The 14,567-nt window shown below is 44.5% G+C and overlaps 1 protein-coding gene across 1 annotated transcript in view; it reads left to right on the top strand.

Annotated features, from left to right (window-relative positions):
• The window catches only part of LOC110492612 (cadherin EGF LAG seven-pass G-type receptor 1), an 83,268-nt gene that overhangs the window by 39,051 nt on the left and 29,650 nt on the right, over nucleotides 1-14,567 (top strand). Inside the window, exons 2-5 of the mRNA XM_036951766.2 lie at nucleotides 9,416-10,087; nucleotides 12,220-12,442; nucleotides 13,502-13,617; nucleotides 14,220-14,308. Coding sequence (XP_036807661.2) covers nucleotides 9,416-10,087; nucleotides 12,220-12,442; nucleotides 13,502-13,617; nucleotides 14,220-14,308 — 1,100 coding nt within the window. The remainder of the gene's footprint in view (nucleotides 1-9,415; nucleotides 10,088-12,219; nucleotides 12,443-13,501; nucleotides 13,618-14,219; nucleotides 14,309-14,567) is intronic.

Below are 14,567 nucleotides of genomic sequence, written 5' to 3'. Positions count from 1 at the left end.
GCTGTTACGCATAAGCACAATTTTGTGTTCTTTTTTTCAGGGGATGCGAAGCAAAGCAAACTTGCCCATTGTCAGACTCTGGTTACCAGTCCAGATTTGAGTCCTGCACGAGCATGAATTTTAAACCCGAGCCCTACCCATGACCTCGAAGTTCAGGCCCTACCAAATGTATGTCCCGGCACTGCTAGAAACCCGAAATCAGAAATAAATGAAGAGATAAAGTAAACTATTAGCTTCTCCACTCTGTCTGTCACTCTCTCCCTGCTCTCCGCTCGGTCTGCATGCGATCTGCAAATGGCAGCTCTGGGTCTGTGAGTATCCATAGCAACAGCTCCGCTTGGGCGACTTTGCTCAATGACAAGACATGAGAGAGCAGTTAGCTGTTAGCTAATTTTTGTCACTCTAAACTCAATGAACATTATTATTTTCTGTGAAATAATCTCTCCTGTCTTGTACTTGACGAGGTTGAAGCACTTCTGATACCATGTTGTAATCTTAATCAGATAATGACTGTACTGTGCAGCAAAGAACGGGCAAATGGCACAACTTCAAAATGTTAGTGATCAATTTAGTGATACCCAAGCCCCACCCGTACCCTAGTTATTGATGAAAAAACATGCCCTACCCAGCCCTAGCCCCATGCATAATGTCGGGGCCCGTTGGGCTCGGGTCGAGTAGCAGAGCTCTAGTCCAGATAAACGCTCTGTTCGGCTGCCCAGAGGTGGAACAGCTAGGTAGCATACTCGTGCAGTACTTGCATGATCATTAAGAAGCAAAATAGCAGTTGAGGGGCCTGTATGTTGTTGAAACGCAGATTGTCTTCCGCCCCAATGCAAAACGTGAGTGGGGAGTTAGTATGCAACTATTTAGGCAGCATGTCAAACCACCTCAAGACACAGACACGCAGTCTAATTAGCAATTGAATTCAATGTCTTCATCATCATTGCAAACATTGGCTAAGCAGGAGGCAGACAGGCAAAGTAGTGGTGTTCTTTTTTCAGGAACTGTAGCTAGTGGCTACGATATGGCAGCAACCATAAAGATTAGCCTACATCATCACACAAATTGTAGATTGTTCTAATACAACGCATCCTGCTTGCGCAACTGCAAAATCTAATTACAACAGACAGAGAAGTTTGTGAGGAGAAATATGAGGCTGAGACATAGGCTACCTTATCATGGTTCAGAAGAGGGTGAGTAAAAAGAGAAACATGAAGGGAGGGGGAGTGTGAGCAGCAGCTACATAGAAAAAAAGTGTGCGTAAAATAACACATGCACAGGATGTGATACAGATGGGAAGAATGGCGCTGGAGGGGATGGCTGCTGTTTTGCGGGCTCCTAACCAATTGTGCTATTTTGTGTGTTTTTTCACATTGTTTGTAACTCATTTTGTACGTAATGTTTATGCTACCGTCTCTTATGACCGACAAGAGCTTCTGGATATCAGAACAGCGTTTACTCACCTCAAACTAGACAAAGATTTTTCTTTAATGAGTCGGGCGCAAAGGATATAATGTTGCTTCCAGACTAGGCCCAAATCTCTGTCATTCACATGAAGAAAATAAGAAAATACAGGCGACAGAGATCAGGGTGCCTTGTGAGACTTTGTCGGTGAGTGGGTAACCACCTCTACCATCCGCTCTATTAGCCAACGTCTAATCACTGGAGAATAAACTGGATGAGCTCCGTTCGAGGCTATCCAACAAAATGGGACATTAAAAACTGTAATATCTTATGTTTCACCGAGTCGTAGCTCATGGATAATATACAGTTGGGTTTTCCATCCATCGACAGGACAGAACAGCTACGTCTGGTAAGACGAGGGGTAGGGGGTGGTGTCTTTATGTCAATAACAGCTGGTGCGTGATGTCTAATATTAAGGTAGTCTCTAGGTACAGTGCCTTGCAAAAGTATTCACCCCCCTTGGCGTTTTTTCCTATTTTGTTGCATTACAACCTGTAATTGAAATATTTTTTTTTTCTTCATGTAATGGACGTACACAAAATAGTCCAAATTGGTGAAGTGAAATGAAAAATAAATAAAAAACAGAAAAGTGGTGCATGCATATGTATTCACCCCATTTGCTCTGAAGTCCCTAAATAAGATCTGGTGCAACCAATTACCTTCAGAAGTCACATAATGAGTTAAATAAAGTCCACCTGTGTGCAATCTAAGTGTCACATGATCTCAGTAGATATACAGTGCCTTGCGAAAGTATTCGGCCCCCTTGAACTTTGCGACCTTTTGCCACATTTCAGGTTTCAAACATAAAGATATAAAACTGTATTTTTTTGTGAAGAATCAACAACAAGTGGGACACAATCATGAAGTGGAACGACATTTATTGGATATTTCAAACTTTTTTAACAAATCGTAAACTGAAAAATTGGGCGTGCAAAATTATTCAGCCCCCTTAAGTTAATACTTTGTAGCTCCACCTTTTGCTGTGATTACAGCTGTAAGTCGCTTGGGGTATGTCTCTATCAGTTTTGCACATCGAGAGACTGACATTTTTTTCCCATTCCTCCTTGCAAAACAGCTCGAGCTCAGTGAGGTTGGATGGAGAGCATTTGTGAACAGCAGTTTTCAGTTCTTTCCACAGATTCTCGATTGGATTCAGGTCTGGACTTTGACTTGGCCATTCTAACACCTGGATATGTTTATTTTTGAACCATTCCATTGTAGATTTTGCTTTATGTTTTGGATCATTGTCTTGTTGGAAGACAAATCTCCGTCCCAGTCTCAGGTCTTTTGCAGACTCCATCAGGTTTTCTTCCAGAATGGTCCTGTATTTGGCTCCATCCATCTTCCCATCAATTTTAACCATCTTCCCTGTCCCTGCTGAAGAAAAGCAGGCCCAAACCATGATGCTGCCACCACCATGTTTGACAGTGGGGATGGTGTGTTCAGGGTGATGAGCTGTGTTGCTTTTACGCCAAACATAACGTCTTGCATTGTTGCCAAAAAGTTAAATTTTGGTTTCATCTGACCAGAGCACCTTCTTCCACATGTTTGGTGTGTCTCCCAGGTGGCTTGTGGCAAACGTTAAACAACACTTTTTTTGTCTTTAAGAAATGGCTTTCTTCTTGCCACTCTTCCATAAAGGCCAGATTTGTGCAATATACGACTGATTGTTGTCCTATGGACAGAGTCTCCCACCTCAGCTGTAGATCTCTGCAGTTCATCCAGAGTGATCATGGGCCTCTTGGCTGCATCTCTGATCAGTCTTCTCCTTGTATGAGCTGAAAGTTTATAGGGACGGCCAGGTCTTGGTAGATTTGCAGTGGTCTGATACTCCTTCCATTTCAATATTATCGCTTGCACAGTGCTCCTTGGGATGTTTAAAGCTTGGGAAATCTTTTTGTATCCAAATCCGGCTTTAAACTTCTTCACAACAGTATCTCGGACCTGCCTGGTGTGTTCCTTGTTCTTCATGATGCTCTCTGCGCTTTTAACGGACCTCTGAGACTATCACAGTGCAGGTGCATTTATACGGAGACTTGATTACACACAGGTGGATTGTATTTATCATCATTAGTCATTTAGGTCAACATTGGATCATTCAGAGATCCTCACTGAACTTCTGGAGAGAGTTTGCTACACTGAAAGTAAAGGGGCTGAATAATTTTGCTCGCCCAATATTTCAGTTTTTGATTTGTTAAAAAAGTTTGAAATATCCAATAAATGTCGTTCAACTTCATGATTGTGTCCCACTTGTTGTTGATTCTTCACAAAAAAATACAGTTTTATATCTTTATGTTTGAAGCCTGAAATGTGGCAAAAGGTCGCAAAGTTCATGGGGGCCGAATACTTTCGCAAGGCCCCAGAGTCTGCAACACAATTAAGAAAGTGGCACCACCAAGCAAGTGGCACCATGAAGACCAAGGAGCTCTCCAAACAGGTCAGGGACAAAGTTGTGGAGAAGTACAGACCAGGGTCGGGTTCTAAAAAAATATCAGAAACTTTGAACATCCCACGGAGCCATTAAATCCATTATTCAAAAATTGAAAAAATATGTCACTACAACAAACCTGCCAAGAGAGGGCCGCCCACCAAAACTCAAGGACCAGGCAAGGAGGGCATTAATCAGAGAGGCAACAAAGAGACCAAAGATAAGAAAACAGATTTGGTGTTCGCCAAAAGACATGTGGGAGACTCCCCAAACATATGGAAGAAGGTACTTTGGTCAGATGAGACTAAAATTGAGCTTTTTGGTCATCAAGGAAAATGCTATGTCTGGCGCAAACTCAACATCTCCCATCACCCTGAGAACACCACCCCCACAATGAAGCATGGTGGTGGCAGCATCATGCTGTGGGGATGTTTTTCATCAGCTGGGACTCAAAACTGGTCAGAATTGAAGAAATGATGGATGGCAGTAAATACAAGGAAATCCTTGAGGGAAACCTTTTTCAGTCTTCCAGAGATTTGAGACTGGGATGGAGGTTCAGCTTCCAGCAGGACAATGACACTAAGAATACTGCTAAAGCAACACTCGAGTGGTTTAAGGGGAAACATTTAAATGTCTTGGAATGGCCTTGACCTCAATCCAATTGAGAATCTGTGGTATGACTTAAAGATTAATGTACACCAACTTGAAGGAGCTGAAGCAGTTTTGCCTTGAAGAATTGGCAAAAATCCCAGTGGCTAGATGTGCCAAGCTTATAGAGACATACCCCAAAATACTTTTTGTAATTGCCGATAAAGGTGGCTCGACAAAGTATTGATTTTGGGGGGTGAGTAGTTATGCACGCTCAAGTTTTCTGTTTTTTTGTCTTATTTCTTGTTCTTCTTCACAATAAAAACTATATTCAAAGTGGTAGGCATGTTATGTAAACCAAATGATACAAACCCCCCCAAAAAAAATGTAATTCCAGGTTGTATGGCAGCAAAATAGGAAAAATGTCAAGGGAGGTAAATATTTTCGCAAGCCACTGTCTTGCTCACCTGAGGTAGAGTTCTTCATAATGAGCTGTAGACCACATCTCCCAAGAGTTTTCATCTATATTTTTCATAGCCGTCTAATTACCACCACAAACTGAAGCTCGCACTAAGACCTCACTCAACGTGCTGTATAAGGCCATAAGCAAACAAGAAAATGCTCATCCAGAAGCGGCGCTCCTAGTGACCGGGGACTTTAATGCAAACTTAAATATGTTTTACCTAATTTCTACCAGCATGTCACGTGCATCCAGACGGGAAAAACTAGACCACCTACTGCATACTGTACACACAGAGACGCGTACAATGCTCTCCCTCACCCTCCATTTGCAAAATCTGACCATAATTCTATCCTCCTAATTCCTGTTTACAAGCAAAAACTAAAGCAGGAAGTACCAGTGACTCGCTCAATAAGAAAGTGGTCAGATGACGCGGATGCTACGCTACAGGACTGTATACTTCCTCAGTTACCGGCTTCATCAGTAAGTGCATTGATTACATTGTCCCCACAGTGACCGTATGTTCATATCCCAACCAGAAGCCATGGATTACAGGCAACATCCGCTCTGAGCTAAAGGCTATAGCTGCAGCTTTCAAGGAGGAGGACACGAATCCGGAGGCTTATAAGAAATCCAGCTATGCCCTCAGACAAACTGTCAAACAGGCAAAGCGTCAATACAGGACTAAGATTGAATCCTACTACACTGGCTCTGACACTCGTCGGATGTGTTAGACCTTGCAAACTATTACGGACTACAAAGGGAAACCCAGCCGCGAGCTTCCCAGTGACAGGAGCCTACCAGATGGGTTAAATGCCTTTTATGCTTGCTTTTAGGCAAGCAACACTGAAGCATGCATGAAAGCACCAGCTGTTCTGGACGACTGTGTGATAACACTCTCCGTAGCCGATGTGAGCCAGATCTTTAAACAGGTCAACATTCACAGGGCCGCAGGGACAGACGGATTAGCAGGACGTGTAATCAGAGCATGCGCAGACCAACTGGTAAGTGTCTTCAATGACATTTTCAACCTCTCCCTGACCAAGTCTGTAAATCAAACATGTTTCAGGCAGACCACCATAGTCCATGTGCCCAAGAAAGTGAAGGTAACCTGCCTAAATGACTACCACCCAGTAGCACTCATGTCGGTAGCCACGAAGTGCTTTGAAAGGCTGGTCGTGTATCACATCAACACAATCATCTCGGAAACACAGATAATGCGATCTCAGTGGCACTCCACACTGCCCTTCCTCACCTGGACAAAAGTAAGACCTATGTGAGAATGCAGTTCATTGACTACAGCTCAGTGGTCAACACCATAGTGCCCACAAAGCTCATCACTAAGCTAAAGACCTGGGACTGAACACCTCCCTCTGCAACTGGATCCTGCACTTCCTGACGGGACGCTCGCAGGTGTTAAGGGTAGACAATAACACACTGATCCCCAACATGGGGGCCCCTCAGGGGTGAATGCTTAGTCCCCTCCTGTTCTCACCAACGACTGCGTGGCCAAGCATGAAACCAACACCATCATTAAGTTTAGTGACGACACAAAGGTGGTAGGCCTGATCACCGACAATGATGAGACAGCCCAATTCACATCGACGGGGCTGTAGTGGAGCGGGTCGAGAGTTTCAGGTTCCTTGGTGTACACATCACCAACCAACAAACGATCATAGTACAAACACACCAAGGCAGTCTTGAAGAGGGTACAACAATGCTTTTTCCCCCTCGGGAGACTGAAAAGATTTGGCATGGGTCTCCAAATCCTCAAAAAGTTATAAAACTGCACCATCAAGAGCATCACCTGGTATGGCAACTGCTCTGCATCTGACCGTAAGGTGCTACAGCGGGTAGTGTGTACAGCCCAGTACATCGCTGTGGCTAAGCTTCCTGACATCCGGGACCTACAGTGCCTTGCGAAAGTATTCGGCCCCCTTGAACTTTGCGACCTTTTGCCACATTTCAGGCTTCAAACATAAAGATATAAAACTGTATTTTTTTTGTGAAGAATCAACAACAAGTGGGACACAATCATGAAGTGGAACGACATTTATTGGATATTTCAAACTTTTTTAACAAATCAAAAACTGAAAAATTGGGTGTGCAAAATTATTCAGCCCCCTTAAGTTAATACTTTGTAGCGCCACCTTTTGCTGCGATTACAGCTGTAAGTCGCTTGGGGTATGTCTCTATCAGTTTTGCACATCGAGAGACTGACATTTTTTCCCATTCCTCCTTGCAAAACAGCTCGAGCTCAGTGAGGTTGGATGGAGAGCATTTGTGAACAGCAGTTTTCAGTTCTTTCCACAGATTCTCGATTGGATTCAGGTCTGGACTTTGACTTGGCCATTCTAACACCTGGATATGTTTATTTTTGAACCATTCCATTGTAGATTTTGCTTTATGTTTTGGATCATTGTCTTGTTGGAAGACAAATCTCCGTCCCAGTCTCAGGTCTTTAGCAGACTCCATCAGGTTTTCTTCCAGAATGGTCCATCCATCTTCCCATCAATTTTAACCATCTTCCCTGTCCCTGCTGAAGAAAAGCAGGCCCAAACCATGATGCTGCCACCACCATGTTTGACAGTGGGGATGGTGTGTTCAGCTGTGTTGCTTTTACGCCAAACATAACGTTTTGCATTGTTGCCAAAAAGTTCAATTTTGGTTTCATCTGACCAGAGCACCTTCTTCCACATGTTTGGTGTGTCTCCCAGGTGGCTTGTGGCAAACTTTAAACTACACTTTTTATGGATATCTTTAAGAAATGGCTTTCTTCTTGCCACTCTTCCATAAAGGCCAGATTTGTGCAATATATGACTGATTGTTGTCCTATGGACAGAGTCTCCCACCTCAGCTGTAGATCTCTGCAGTTCATCCAGAGTGATCATGGGCCTCTTGGCTGCATCTCTGATCAGTCTTCTCCTTGTATGAGCTGAAAGTTTAGAGGGACGGCCAGGTCTTGGTAGATTTGCAGTGGTCTGATACTCCTTCCATTTCAATATTATCACTTGCACAGTGCTCCTTGGGAAATCTTTTTGTATCCAAATCCGGCTTTAAACTTCTTCACAACAGTATCTCGGACCTGCCTGGTGTGTTCCTTGTTCTTCATGATGCTCTCTGCGCTTTTAACGGACCTCTGAGACTATCACAGTGCAGGTGCATTTATACGGAGACTTGATTACACACAGGTGGATTGTATTTATCATCATTAGTCATTTAGGTCAACATTGGATCATTCAGAGATCCTCACTGAACTTCTGGAGAGAGTTTGCTGCACTGAAAGTAAAGGGGCTGAATAATTTTGCACGCCCAATTTTTCAGTTTTTGATTTGTTAAAAACGTTTTAAATATCCAATAAATGTCGTTCCACTTCATGATTGTGTCCCACTTGTTGTTGATTCTTCCCAAAAATTACAGTTTTATATCTTTATGTTTGAAGCCTGAAATGTGGCAAAAGGTCGCAAAGTTCAAGGGGGCCGAATACTTTCGCAAGGCACTGTATATACTAGGCGGTGTCAGAGGAAGGCCCCAGAAATTGTCAAGGAGTCCAGTCACCGTCATAGACTGTTGTCTCTGCTACCACACAGGAAGCGGTACCATCGCGCCAAGTCTAGCTCCAAAAGGCTCCTTAACAGCTTCTACACCCAAGCCATAAGACTGCTAAATAATAATAAATAATGAATCAAATGTCTACCCGGACTATTTGCATTGACACCCCCCCACCCCCTTTTGATTTTACACTGCTACAACTCTCTGTTTATTATCTATGCATAGTCACTTTACCCCTACCTACATGTACATATTACCTCGACTAACCTGTACCGCCGCACATTGACTTGCTACCGGTACCCCGTGTATATAGCCTCATTATTGTTATTTTATTGTGTTACTTTTTTACTTACATTTTTTTTACTCTGGTTTATTTAGTAAACATTTTCTTATCTCTATTTTTTTTACTGCATTGTTGGTTAAGGGCTTGTAAGTAAGCATTTCACGGTAAGGTTGTATTCGGCGTATGTGACAAATTTAATTTAATTTGGTTTGACCCTTAGCTTTGAGAAAGAGGTTTCCGGAGGGGCGGGCGGGGGTGAAAACTCCGTATTCGCTGCCACAGCCTTACTTTCAAGTGGAAGAAACCAGCAGAAGTTAAAAGCAGTGCTTTGTTTCTAATTAGGTTAACGGGGTGTGTTTTTAGTGGTTAGAGCATTGGGCCAATAACCGAAAGGTTAGTGGATCGAATCCCTCGAAGACGTGGATGTCTATTAAGGCATCTCCCCGCACCTCTCTGATTCAGAGGGGTTGGATTAAATGCAGAAGACACATTTCAGTTAAAGGCATTCAGTTGGACAACTGACTAGATATCCCCCTTTCCCTTTCCCTTTAAAATGTTGACTGACATGACCTTTGTGTCTAATGCATCTTGCAAGTGTTATTCTATTACCCTGGTTAACCCTGTTTTTCTCTGATTCCAGACGGTGTCCATCGCGTCATGGCCCTCTGCACCCTGCGTGTCACCATCATCACCGATGAGATGCTGACCAACAGCATCACAGTGCGCCTGGAGAACATGTCCCAGGAGCGCTTCCTGTCCCCGCTCCTCTCCCACTTCATGGAGGGCGTGGCGGCCGTCCTATCCACCAGCCGCACCGGTGTCTTCGTCTTCAACATCCAGAACGACACGCACGTCCAGGGGAGCATCCTTAACGTCACCTTCTCTGCCCTGCGCCCTTCTGGGGGAAACGAACTTGGGGGGTCCGGGGGCACCATCCCCACTGGAAGATTTTTCCCCTCAGATGCGCTGCAGGAGCAGATTTACCTGAACCGGACTCTGCTCACCCTGGTGTCCAGCCAGCGTGTGCTGCCCTTCGATGATAACATCTGCCTCCGTGAGCCCTGTGAGAACTACATGAAGTGTGTGTCAGTGCTGAGGTTCGACAGCTCGGCACCTTTCGTGTCCTCGGATACGGTGCTGTTCAGGCCAATCGAACCGGTGACGGGGCTGCGTTGCCGATGCCCAGCAGGCTTCACTGGGGACTACTGTGAGACGGAGATTGACCTGTGCTACTCAGGCCCCTGCCAGAACAACGGCAAGTGCCGGAGCAGGGAAGGCGGGTACACTTGCGAGTGTCCAGAGGACTTCACAGGTGAGTGTTATTATATACTTTTTGGTATCTTATTTGACTCTTTCTTTCACGCCATTCTCAATCTTCTATTTTTTACTCTTTCTTCATCTTTTTTTGCAACAAGATACTTTCATCTCTAGGGGACAGAACGCGTCTCCTTCCTGAACGGTATGACAGCTGCATGGTCCCATGGTGTTTATACTTGCATACTATTGTTTGTACAGATGAACGTGGTACCTTCAGGCATTTTGAAATTGCTCCCAAGGATGAGCCAGACTTGTGGATGTCAAGCAAAGAGGCACTGAGTTTGAAGGTAGACCTTGAAATTCATCCACAGGTACACCTCCAATTGACTCAAATGATGTCAATTAGCCTATCAGAAGCTTCTAAAACAATGACATCATTTTCTGGAATTTTCCAAGCTGTTTAAAGGCACAGTCAACTTAGTGAATGTAAACTTCTGACCCACTGGAATTGCGATACAGTGAATTATAAGTGAAATAATCTGTCTGTAAACAATTGTTGGAAACATTCTTGTGTCCAACTTGATAAAACCATAGTTTGTTAACAAGAAATTTGTGGAGTGGTTGAAAAACGAGTTTTAATGACTCCAACCTAAGTGTATGTAAACCTCCGACTTCAACTGTATATTATATTTGAGATTCTTCAAAGTAGCCACCCTTTGCCTTGATGAAAGCGTTGCATTCTCTTGGCATTGTCTCAACCAGCTTCCTGAGATAGAAATATGCCTACCCCCATCAGTACCTTTCATCTGCTTTCACAGACCCTATAGGGCTAAATGTTCCCACTATATTAAAGACATGGCCCACAGCCAAAACCCTGATTCTGCAGAGAGACTATTACTTGTTAATCAAACTCTAGCCGTCTATGCTTTGAAGGCTCTTGACCAGCTCCAGGTAGTCTCAAGTCATAATGGAGGTGATGATGGTTGACCTGACAGTGCTGGTCTCAGGTTTCTCACACTTTCGGGAAAAAGATCCCTCGTAATTCCCTCCAAACCGGAGATGATCTGTCTTGCAGTTGGGTCATTACCCGCTGGAATTCCTGGCGCTGTAAATCATAGGTGCTCTCTTTATCCAGATCTTGTCAGTGTCATTTGCGACACACAACACCCCACACTATGAGCTGGACATAGATATGATCGTGGCACATTCCTTTTGACCAGTGGGAAAATCATCTCTTGACTCATTCGTGTTCTCTTTCATAACATGTATGGTGGCTCTTAAAGGGTGATATAATCCCGCCACACTTTCCACAGACAGTTCTCTAGTCTTCCTGTCTATCTTCTCTGTCTCTTCAATATAAAAGCCTGATCATGCAATACATTATGTGACCACACATCACCCTTTCCTTATTTTTTAATTGACAGCTTTCTTTCTGCTCAGTATGTGACCCTTAATGGTCACCCCAAGCTGTTAGGGAAAGCACCCCTGAGTTAAAAACACTACTGACATCAGCGTCCATTTGAAAGCTGTCATCACCGGAAAACGTCTCAGGTCGAGTTAACGAGACAGGACTGTATCAGGGTGGATGGCTGGTGGGTCGTGACAGGTGTCTTACAGACCACCGAGGTGGCCTGCTGCTTGGGCCAAAGACACTCCATTGTCCTGTTGTCATTATGCCACAACCCGTTTGGTTCCTTTGGAAGAGCCAGTGTCAGTGTGGGTCACAGAGCATAGCTGTTACAATCCACAGTGTTTTGACATGCTTGTGAAAGGGGGGGGGGGGGGGGTTGAGCCTCCGCTGCCACTCTCTCTGTCCATGCAGACTAGCTTGTAGGTTGTGTGGTAAAGGATTTGAACTTGTGAGAGGGATTGAGTCCCCTGTGAACATGCCTGGTTTCAGCTTGTTCACAAAAAAAAACATATTTGGAGGGCTTCGTCCTGGACACTTCATTACATACAAATCTGAATGGAGGATTTAAAGGAGAACAGGTGCAACTGCTTTCACACCTACCCCAACTTTTGTCTTTCTCCAGACAGTTTTTTCCCCTCTCTCTCTCTCTCTCTCTCTCTCTCTCTCTCTCTCTCTCTCTCTCTCTCGCTCTCTCTCGCTCTCTCTCGCTCTCTCTCTCTCGAGGATATACCCAGCAGATATTTCTGCCCACCTGTACTGTTCTTCCCTTCCTACAGGTGAGCATTGTGAGGTGAACTCCCGATCTGGCCGATGCATCCCGGGGGTGTGTCAGAACGGGGCCAGGTGTGTGGATCTCCTGGTGGGGGGGTTCGTGTGCCAGTGCCCCCCGGGGGAGTACCAGAAGCCTTACTGTGAAATGAGCACCCGCAGCTTCCCCGGCCTGTCCTTCATCACGTTCAGAGGGCTACGACAGAGGTTCCACTTCACAGTGTCCTTCATGTGAGTACACCTATGTATCTTATAACGTCTCCATAATAACGTGTGTACGCGTGACTTTTTCCGGTGGGTGTACATTTGTGTCTTCCACTGGTTCTCTCACGAACACCTGGAGTTTTTTTTTTGGACATAGTACTGAGCCATCTATCCACACCCAAGTGATACACATCGAACGCCATGTCTGGATACATATACAACACCTTTGTAATAAGCAGTAATGGCTGTATCCATGGCAATACAAATAAGCAACGCCCCGTCGTCTTTGTCTCACCGGCAGGACATGTCTGAACCTGAAATCACAGAAGTGTTGAATCACAGGGCTGCTACATCAGCCATGACATTTGTGTTCTGCATCGCGAAGGAAGAGCAAGCCGTTTGATCCAGTGGTTAGATGTGGATCTGGGTTCAAAGAGTGTACATTTTCTTTCAAATACTTTGATAGTTTGATTGCGCCTGCCTGGGGTGATGTGGGATATGTAAAGGCTGTAGTGAAACATCTCTTTCTCGTGTCCAGCTCACGTTCCCTGGCAAAGGTAAAAACAGGAAGGGATGCATGGAGCCAGAGTGACCTTTGGCTTTGTTGATCATGGTTTCCTGCCACGATGCCCTGTGCCATGTGGATTCTGACTCCTGTGCCCATACCCGCTAAGTGCCATAGGGTTAATGACACACAGCAGCATGGCTCCTAGTACTTGCCCTGGTTCTATGTCTGTCCACACCAGTCCTCCTTTCCTCCGTCATTTTCCAAATCCCTTTTGCTCCTCTCATTGTCCATAGTCCAATATGATTATTCTTTCCATTTTCCCTTTTGCTCTCTTATTGTCCCTCATTTCCTAGGTTAATTTGTCTCTCAATGTCTCCCCCCTCCCCGCACACAACTGATATTGTTCTCGCGTTACCTCAAGAGACATAACCACACTTTGAGGACTAATTAAATGGCCATTAAATGGCTCCATTAAATAGCTCTCCTGTACATGTTCCCCTCCTCTTCATAGCCTTCATCTGCTGAGAAAATACTGTACTGTACAATCAAAGTGACCTTTGGTCCTGAATGACCTGCAGGTTTGCCACCAGAGAGAGGAATGTCCTACTACTTTATAACGGAAGGTTTAACGAGAAGCACGACTTCATCGCCTTAGAGATCATCGAGGAACAAATCCAGCTCACCTTCTCAGCAGGTGAGGACATAAAGGGTTCAGAGAAGAGATGGCCAGACTTCAATTTCCTCTGTTCCCTTTGTTTCTCTTCGCTTCACTTCTCTCTCCTACCCCCCTCTCTGTGAAATACAAAATCTCATTAACAGGGAGGTTCTAACCAGCTGAGGGAGGGGTCAAAGTTTATGCAGCCAACCCTCAGATACCTGGGAAAATTGAGGGTAAACAGTGATCGTGCAGTTCACCTAGTGTTAGTGTGTTGAGTTTGGCAGGGAATTCATGCCATAGAGGTATTATCCTAAAAAAACAATCATTAACCATTAAACTATAATTGTGTTCTGGATGAGTAGCATCGATATTGAAAGACCTCTTCAGAGGTCCAAAAGGTTGTGTTTTTCTTAGTCTTCCCCAGCCCAATCCCTCAGCTTTATACCAAACCAAGTGACAGGGCTGCCATTTTGTAAAACACAGACTCAGGTTTGTGACTTTAAAGAAAGAATGAGAAGTGAGAGAGAGTTCCTCTCAGGAAGTTCACTATCTATGAAAATGACCAAACTCAGTTGGAGTGGGATTCCATGTCGATTAAACGCTTTCCTGTTTCTTATATCCTATTTCCTTCCCTGTAGGAGAAGTCAAAACCACAGTATCACCCTTTGTCCTAGGTGGGGTCAGTGATGGCCAGTGGCATAGAGTACAGCTACACTACTACAACAAGGTAAGCGCACTTCCTGGATATGTGGAGCCTCTCTTCAGAACGTAATAGAATGATGCATGTCCCTGTCCGAAGGGTAAGTGATGAGGCGTGTGGTGGGGTAGGGTAAAGAGATAGGGAGGGGTCAATAGTTTTGGAACCAGTAGGATACTAGGGCACCAGTAGGATAAGGATATTATGAACCCAAATGAAGTGCTCTCATAAGCCTACAGGCCTCAATCTAACAGGTCAAAGGTCATTCAAGTAGGGAACCCATACTATC

Source organism: Oncorhynchus mykiss, chromosome 2 (genome assembly GCF_057628025.1).
Source record: "Oncorhynchus mykiss isolate SJ-2025 chromosome 2, ASM5762802v1, whole genome shotgun sequence".
Classification (NCBI taxonomy): Eukaryota; Metazoa; Chordata; class Actinopteri; order Salmoniformes; family Salmonidae; genus Oncorhynchus; species Oncorhynchus mykiss.
This window is presented reverse-complemented; position numbering and strand designations above follow the sequence as displayed.